Source organism: Echinops telfairi, unplaced genomic scaffold (genome assembly GCF_000313985.2).
Source record: "Echinops telfairi isolate 266 unplaced genomic scaffold, ASM31398v2 ScPeMD7_7424;HRSCAF=8462, whole genome shotgun sequence".
Classification (NCBI taxonomy): Eukaryota; Metazoa; Chordata; class Mammalia; order Afrosoricida; family Tenrecidae; genus Echinops; species Echinops telfairi.
In genome coordinates this window covers 56,897,756-56,906,914 of record NW_022111324.1, presented here as the reverse complement: position 1 = coordinate 56,906,914, position 9,159 = coordinate 56,897,756, and the positions used below count along the sequence as shown (strand labels likewise).

Below are 9,159 nucleotides of genomic sequence, written 5' to 3'. Positions count from 1 at the left end.
ATACTGGGAGGGTGGAGGGATAGTGGTTTGGAAAGGGGGAACCAATTACAAGGATCTACATGTTACCTCCTCCCTGGGGAACAGACAACAGAAAAGTGGGTGAAGGAAGACGTCGGACAGGGAAAGATATGACAAAATAATAAATTATCAAGGGTTCATGAGGGAGGGGGAAGCCGGGAGGGAGGGGAAAAAATGAGGAGCTGATGACAGGGGCTTAGGTGGAGAGCAAATGTTTTGAGAATTTGGCAATGAGAATGAGGGCAATGAATGTACAAATGTGCTTTACACAATTGATGCATGTATGGATTGTGATAAGAGTTGTATAAGCCCCTATTAAAATGATTGAAAAAAAAGAGTGCTGCACTGAACACTGCTGACAAGAACCCACTTTATTTAAGTAAGAAGCATTTATAATTTGATTCAAGCAACAAAATATTCCATTTTTCTCCTAGCCCCAAACATGGCTCTTCCACCATGCTTCTGTTCTGAGCAGGAAAAGAGAGATAAGCCACCCTACAAAATCAAAACATGCCTTCAGGTGAATCTGTCACACTTCAAAGCAAGATTCACCAACTACTGAGTGGACACATACAGGCAGGATTCAACTTGGAACTTGGAAATCCGCTGTCTTCCGAAAGTTTATTTGCAAATCAAGTATTCAGAACTTGAAAAACAAGTCATATATCTCCAAGCCAGACCACAAAAGCTGATTGACCTTACACCTGGTACTCTATGCAATTAGTGTAAAAACAGGTTTTGGGGTGTTTTTTTTTAAGTGACTTCATGTTAAAGCCTATTGTGATAATTGAGGAGTCCTGGTGGCGTAGTGTACAAACATATAAGATTACAACAGAAAAGGTGCTATAAACTTCCATTTGTTACTGACTCATCCCCTGGGGTCAACACAAAATGATACAAAATGCTGACATCTGATTGGGAAGTTGAGAAGATTTATCATATATCCACCGCCTACCTTCTTCAGTCCTCCAAATAAGGGATCCGTCTCCAGTTCATATTCTTGGTCCAGGGCCTCTTCATGTGCTGACGAGAAAAAGAATGCCAATGAGATACGAGTGGAAAGAGGGCCGGGTTGATTGGATAGCAGGGGCACGAAGAGCAACTGAAATATATCCGTGGAAAAGCTGCCTGTGAACTCAGCAACCGGCATGGAAACATGTCTCGCTCCTTGCCCTGTCCCTCCAGTGTTCCGTGACCTGAGTTCCTGGAAAACACATGCTAACGATGATGGAAATGCCCTCTTCTGCTTGTAAGAAGGGTCACAAAAGGAGAAGGGGGTCAAGACAGAAAGGCTTCCGGCAGAGGGAAGCATATGAGGCTTAGTGCTGATACTCTTGCGTAAAGAGGCAGTTTAAAAACTTTTAACAGATCAGGCCAAAACATTGTGGTGACCATAGACATGCTCTATGATATAATGCTAACACGACTAGGGGGCAGTGGTGCCACAGTGGTAGAACTCTTAGCTTCTAAGCAAGAGCCCAGGTTCATCTCCCAGCACAGAACTCATCACAGGCACCTCTCATCTGTCAGCAGAGACTTGTGTGTTGCTGTGATGCTGTTTCAGTGGAACTTTTAGATGAAGGAGCTCTGGTGGTGTCATGGGTTGTGTGTTGGGCTGCGAACCACAAGGTCTGCAGTTCAAAACCCCCAGCTGCTCTGAGGGAGAAAGATGAAGGGTTCTACTCTCATCAAGAGTTATAGTCTTGGAAACCAATTTGGGCAGTTCAACCCTGTTCTTACAGGGCCACCATGGAGTTGACTTGATGGCAGTGGGGTTTGTTCTGTTTGGGTTTTTTACTAGACTAACGACCAAGTAGAAGAAAGGCCAGGTGATGTACTTTCAAAGTCAGCCACTGGAAATTATACAGACCACAGCCGTCTGATCTGGAACCAATCCTGGAAATGGTATTAGCACATTGTTTCACTATGCATGGAGTGAGTCAGGGACTGACTCGATGCAGGGTACCAACAAGCTCATAAAATGGAATCATGTAATATACAGACATACTTATAAATAAACAGATTTAAAATCAATGATAGAACCAAATTCTTTCTGGGTGTACAAGAAGCAAGCACAGTGGCACATAAACCCTCACTGCCGTCGAGTCAGTTCTGATTGACAGCGACACTGTAGCAATCCCACAGGACACAGTAGAACGACCCTGTGGGTTTCCGAGAGTACAAATCTGTATCAGAAAGCCTCTTCTTGCTCCTACAGCCGGCTGGGGGTTCCCAACTGCTAACTTGCCAACAGCCCGACACATAACCCACGATGCCCCCCAGTGGGAAGGAGGAAGGACGAAACAGGACAAAAGTGGCCTGACTTTCCCCCTCCGGGGGCTTACAGTGCACTGAGGGAAACGCACTAGAACACTAGGGCAAACAGACAAACAATAACGGCGTGGCAACCATGCTGCTGGGCGCATGAGGCGGAAGGTGTGTGGCTACACTTGGTCACGGACCCTTTCTGTGACACCTGGAAACACGCCACGTGACGGATGCGCAGAGATGCGCGGGCACGCCTCAGGGACACAGGGAACCCGTGGCAAGCTGCTGCCACGCCACCAAGAAGCTAACAGAAACCTCTGGGTGTGCGAAGGCAGCGAGGCTGGGAAAGCCCTCGTCCCTCTTCTGGTTTGGTTTCACGTCCACAAAAACTAGAGTCTGGAGACACCGGAGTAGGCAGCATTCAGAAAGTGAGCAGTGCAGTGCTTGCCCTAGCCCCCCCCACTCGACCCCACTCTTCCGGAGTGGTGAACTGTACAGGACAGGAAGCAGACTTCCTGGAGCTGGAAAGTATCTCCCTCTAGTGGGAAAAGGGAACTTTCTGTGGACAAGAGGGTTAGGAAACCCAGCCCAGCACTGCTCAACAGAAACACACCAGGGCTTGCATAATATAGTGTAAGATTTCTGACAGCCCCACTTTGGAAAGTGAAAAGAAACAGAGAAAATGAATTTTAGTACATTTTGCTTAATCAGAGAAACAAAGCCAAACTCACTGCCACCAAGTCGATTCCAATTGACAGCGACCTTGGCGGACACAGCAGAAGAGCCCCTTTGATACCCAAGGCTGTACTTCTTTATGGGAGCAGAAAGTCTCTCCCCGCTCCCGCAGAGCGGCTGGCAGGTCTGAACTGCTGCCCTGCAGGTATCAGCGCAGCTCATAACTAACGCCCTGTGCCACCAGGGCTCCTTTTCTGGATCCCCGTGGACCCAAAGCACTTCAACACGTAAGGAATGTTAACCAATTATTAATTAGTTACTCTGCACGCCTTGTTAAACTCTTTAAAACATGATGTACAAGTTACTGAGCCCTGGTGGCACGATGGGCTAAGCATTGATCCGCGAACCAAAGATCAGAGGTTTTAACCCACTAGCTGTTCCTTGGGAGATGTGGCTGTCCCCATAAAGATGTACAGTCTCGGGAGCCCCACAGAGCACTTCTACTCTGTCCTGTAAGGTGACCATACGTTGAAGTTAACTTGATGGAAATGAATTGTGTTTGTTGTTTGTTTATACAAGTTGTCCTTACCACACATCCCAAATAGGAGTAGCCACAGTTAACGTGCTCTTTAGTTGCCTGTGGTTAATGCCTACAGTGTTAGACAGCATAGCGCTGAGCCCAAAATCTCCCTCACGTTTTAAAGAAGTCTTCCGTTACACTGGTCAGATTTCTTGATCCAAACAAATGCTGTCTGAAATACATTTTAAGTGACCACAGCTAAAATCCATTTTAGCACCTTCAGAGCCTCTTTGAATATCACTGTTTTCAGGTCGCTGAGATTTCACAGCTGTAGAATTCAGTTCATCTAAGAGCAGGGAAGCGGGGCCGGCGCCTGCAGCAGACTGTTTTCCCATGAAGAGTTAAGGCCCTCAGTGCTTCTCCGATTGTACCATCCTGGGGTCCCCTTGGTGATGCACATGGCAATCCCACTCGGCTACTAACTGAAGAGTTAGAAGTTTGCGTCCACCCAGAGCACCTAGGGGAAAAGGCTCACCAGCTATGAGGGTAAGACAAAGAGTAAAGCTGCCAGAATCCCAGTTCATACATGCAGACAGTGTGTGCTTAAGAAGGCCTCTGCCGTTAGCGGATGGTGCAGACAAGTTCTCTCAGCAATGCACTGGTCTTGGTCTCAGTAGGGTGCCTTCAAGAAAAAAAGCCCAATCAAAGCACTGGCTTGGAAGGGATCGGCTGGGCCAGTGAAATTCTCCGCAGACAGGTCAGCTCAGACGGGATTCCAAAGAAGTCATCCTGACAGATTTTCCTCTATCAAGGAGGACACAGGACATGCACAGGGGCTTATTAGAAATAAGTTTTATGAAAACTCAAAACTGCTTGGGTGAGGCCAAGGCCATGAAAATTGTACCAAGGAAAATTTTTATCCTAATCAGGACAATGCTCCTGCTCATTTTTCAAAGGTAACAGGGCTGTCCTAAGAGAATTCCCTTGGGAAACCTTATCTAGTCCACCCTACAAACTTCCTGTTCCCGAACCGCAAAGAACATTGAAAGGGAACACGGCTTGAGTCCCTGGAGTCTAGCTCCGAACGGCCTTTGTGGCGGAGTGTTAAATGAAGGGTGCAGAGCATCTGGTGGAAGGGCTAGAGAAATGGAACCACCATCTTCGGGGGGTGGGGGTTAGGGGTGTAGGCCTGGATAGCAAACATGTCCAGAAACAATAGGGTCACATTTTGGGGGTTTCAATAAAGATTTCTTTGGTTTTGTGGCGATACTTTTGGACACATCCTTCAATTTCAAAACGAATCAACCACTGGCAGCTCTACGGTGCCACTCTCGGGGCGCCAGTAGGCAGTGTCTGCTGGATGACAATTGGTTTGTTCTGCTTCTGTGTCTGTTTTCCTAACACTGGAGTTTTCATCATAACTTACATGTAGCCAAGCCCAAAGCATGCTGCAAACAGAGAGACACCCTCTGTGCCTGGGGAGTTCTCTCCACACCCCCTGCGATGGCCACAGGGCAGAGTCATGTCTTTCTTGGAGGGCTGCCATGCCCCACAATTCAGCCTGCCCCACAACTAACCTGCCCGAGAGCACAGAAAGGAAGGAAGTCCCTGGGCTGATGAGCCCTCATCAGAATGTCAGCGGTGGGTTCCCAATGCCAGCCCCCACCTCACCCCCATCCCGAAACAAAGGACCACATCAAAGCCCTGTCCTACCAACCCAGGGAAAGGATTTGCATTTTAATCCACTAGCAATGAGCTGTGATGGTAAGCCATTTACTTAAAACCCCTAACTAACCTTCCCTTTGGTAAAAGGGGAAGGTACGGGGTTTTAAGTAAATGGCTTACTATCACAGGTAACATTTGTATGGAAAATTAATCCTAGGAGGGAGTAGAGAAAAATAAGACTGAAGTAATTGAGAAGAGGCAGAAAACACACACACACACACACATCTCCTAACAGCTACTGTCAGGGACTAGCACACCCAATCATGGTAAAAAGTGCCCTGCTGTTTCTATGCATTAGAAAAACTCTAATCAGCTCCTACTGATTCTTTATTTCTCTCAGAGCCTGTGCTGCTGAGTGTAGAAGTCAAGGAGAGCAGAGACAGGATGCAGGAAAGATGGACTGTCGATGGAAAGAGAATACCAAGATAAACACCGCTGAAATACCCATCTGTACACTGTTCACATAGAAGAGGTGTAGAGGGGGCTTCGTCTCTCATGTCCTCCTACAATTCCTACCCTCAGAGAACGAAAACATGGCTCAGCCGTAACCCAAACAAAAGCAAATCAGATATGTAAATAGGATGCAAAAATGATAAATGGCATAAATAGCCTCCCAAACTCCCTAATAGGGTTGCTACTCACCTAGGGAATTCTGGGAGTGACAAAGGCACCACCAGGAGTACAATTTGCATGGGAATCCTCAGAGTACCTGACAGAGGTAGCAGGAGTCCCAGCAGGACTGGAAACTCAAATAGGAAGCTTCTTGCATGTTGATAGGGCCAGGGGTGGGGGATGTGGGGGGCAAACTAGAACACTGGCTGTGGGCACAGAAGGTGGGGGGGGGCCTCTGGGGTCTACCACAATGTGTCCCTAGCCTAGGCCCTGTCCCCAGTCATTGTGAAAGTTTTATTAAAAATGTTAAAACAGATTGGAAGCCAATCCTCCCCATCACCTGGGGACCAGTGTCAGCAAGTAGAAACAAATTCCAGCACAAGCCTAAGAGGAAGCATGGGCTAAGAGACTTGCAGTAGGTGGGTGGCAATTCAAGTGTCAAAGACTTCTGAAACTGTGTTCTATGTCCTTGGCATTCAGTGACAAGGGAAACAAGAGTTAAAGATAATGTGAAGTACAGCCATCCAGAGCCTCAGCTGTGTAACAACCCCCACCACTATTACTGGCCATAAAAGAGGTTGTCAAGTCCAAGGACTCTGTATTGGGTCCATTTACAAAGGCTGTGTTCACTGAAGGGCTCCAGGTGGTCCTCTCTCAGTCAGCAAGCTCACCTTACCCCAAGATCAAGGGCATCTGTTCAATGAGGGGGTCTCTGTCTCTTCACCTTTGATACGACTCTGCAGAGTTGCCAACCATCTTGTAAGTACATTCCTCCAACCATAGAAGTAGAAAACAAAATCACATTCTGATAAAGAAGGCTGATCCACGAGGACCAAACACACCGCCAGTGAGTCCATCCTGACGCACAGCAACCCGACCAGGCAGGTCCAACAGTAACGTGGTGTCTGACACTGTACAAACTCTACAAAGTGGAAAACCTTGTCTTTCTCCTGAGGAGCTTCTAGGGCAGCGGTTCTCACCCTTCCTAATGCCACGACCCTTTAATACAGTCCCTCACGTTGTGGTGACACCCCCCCAACCATAAAATTATTTTCGTTCCTATTTCATAACTGTAATTTTGCTACTGTTATGAATCAGATGACCCCTATGAAAGGTAGTTCGACCCCCAAAGGGGGTCTCAACCTGTGGGTTGAGAACCGCTGGTCTAATGGTTTCTGATCAAATGGCTGACCTCTCAGTTAGCAGCCCAACATATATCCCCTTTGTCACTAGGGTTCCTGACAACCTGAATGAGAGGTTACCAAATTGCATGAGCAATGAAAAAGGCAGAATTCATCTATAAATTGCTATTAATTATAATCATGTAAGAACACCTCGTACATAAAAACAAAGAAATTGGGGGTGGCAATTCAAATAAATACTTTTCAGGATAAAAGCCTGTCTTTAATATCAGGGCTCCCTGGGATCCTCGAGTTTATTTAGAGAAACATTAGCTGCTGATCACTGAAGATCAAAGAATTGAAAATAAGGCACCTGTGAAATGAAAATGCAAATCAATGGGAAGCACAAGGCCATTAATAAAACTGTCATTAATATGCAACTCCTCAGGAAGCTGTTTACTGTACAAAAGAAAGTGTGCTATCTCCTATAAAGCAAAAGGGCCCAGGGTAACGGCTGCTCATTGGGAAGTAATCTATCAGATTAGTAACAGAACATTAGAAAGTAATAAGAAAAATTTTAATGGTAGAATTTATAAATCAATTCAAGAGTTTGCTCTTTGAAATGAAGAACAAGCCTACTAGCATACACAAAGCTCTGATGGATCTAAAACAGGGGAAACTAGACACACAGGAGCTTCGAATCATTAGAAGACGATGATATTCAAATGCGTGTTCACATATTTTAAAATATCAGCAGGCTGATATTTTAAATATACATTACAAAATATATATTACATTACAAAAACAGACTTGAGCAGTAGAAAATCTTAGTGTAGCAACCACCATGAAAAAGATGAACAAGTTTACAATGAATCTACTCCCAAAGTGACTCCATGCCAAACAAACTTCCCATGAATGAAATCGCAAAACTATTATGTAGACATTACAGATACAACTTAAGCAGTTTCATAGTAAACGAAAGAGGAAATGGGAAAATTTCTCAATGAGATGGACTGACACAATACCAGCAATAATGAAAATAGCACAGGGCCAGGCAACCTTTTGTTCTGTTCCACACAAGGTAGAACATAAGGTCTAACATTAGGTCAAAGTCAACTCAACACTAACCAATAACAAGAGGGCACTCTATTTTTGCTCCAGATACAAACTCCCCCTAAAAAAGTTCAACGAAGAAACTATTTTCCCAATGAATTACTTCTATAACCCAAGAGAGTAGCACTTTCCCCTGAATTAGAAAGTGAGGCAGTGAGCCAAGAAGGCTGTCACAGCACAGTTGACATTATACCAATTAAACAGATTAGGGCAGAGCAGGGTGCTTTGGCTTCAGTTCTCTGAACTGAGGAAGAAGACATGTTCCTTGGGAGTGGTCTGAGAATCACTTTGGCTCGGATAATTTTTTACGAAAAGAGCATAAAGGAGCGTAAGAGCCCTGGTACAGAAGTTGTTACACATTGGGCTGCTAACTGCAAGGTTAACAGTTCAAATCCATCAGCTACTCTGAGGGAGAAAGCTGGGGCGTTCAGTTAGGAAGCTTGATTGAGTGTGCATTAGCACAATTATCACAGTTGTCTTCTGACTTTTTTTTCTTCAAAGTATTTAAATAATTTTATTGGGGGCTTGTACAGCTCTTATTACAATCCATACATACATCCTTTGTGTCAAACACATTTGTACATTTGTTGCCAGTATCATTTTCAAAACATTTTCTTTCTACTTGAGCCCTTGGTAACAGCTTTTTTTTTTTTTTTAAGTAGGGGCTCATACGACTGTTATCACAATCCAGACGTACATCAATTGTGTAAAGCACATTTGTAGATTCACTGCCCTCATCATTCTCAAAACATTTGCTCTCCACTTAAGCTCCCGGCATCAGGTCCTCATTTTTCCCCTCCCTCCCTGCTCCCCCCTCCCTCATGAGCCCTTGATAACTTATAAATTATTATTTTGTCATATCTTGCCCTGTCTGACGTCTTCCTTCACCCACCTTTCTGTCCATCCCTCAGGGAGGAGGTCACATATAGATTCTGTAATCGGTTCCCTCTTTTCAACCCACTCTCCCTCTACCCTCCCAGTATCGCCACTCACACCACTGGTCCTGAAGGGATCATCTGCCCTGGATTCCCTGGATTTCCAGTTCCTATCTGTACCAGTGTACATCCTCTGGTCTAGCCCGACTTGCAAGGTAGAATTCAGATCATG

General features: G+C 45.4%; 1 protein-coding gene across 1 annotated transcript in view; it reads right to left on the bottom strand.

The window, feature by feature from the left end:
* HHAT (hedgehog acyltransferase) overlaps positions 1-9,159 on the bottom strand; it is a 417,968-nt gene that overhangs the window by 367,859 nt on the left and 40,950 nt on the right. Inside the window, exon 3 of the mRNA XM_004700138.2 lies at positions 974-1,041. Within this exon, the coding sequence (XP_004700195.1) occupies positions 974-1,041 (68 nt within the window). The remainder of the gene's footprint in view (positions 1-973; positions 1,042-9,159) is intronic.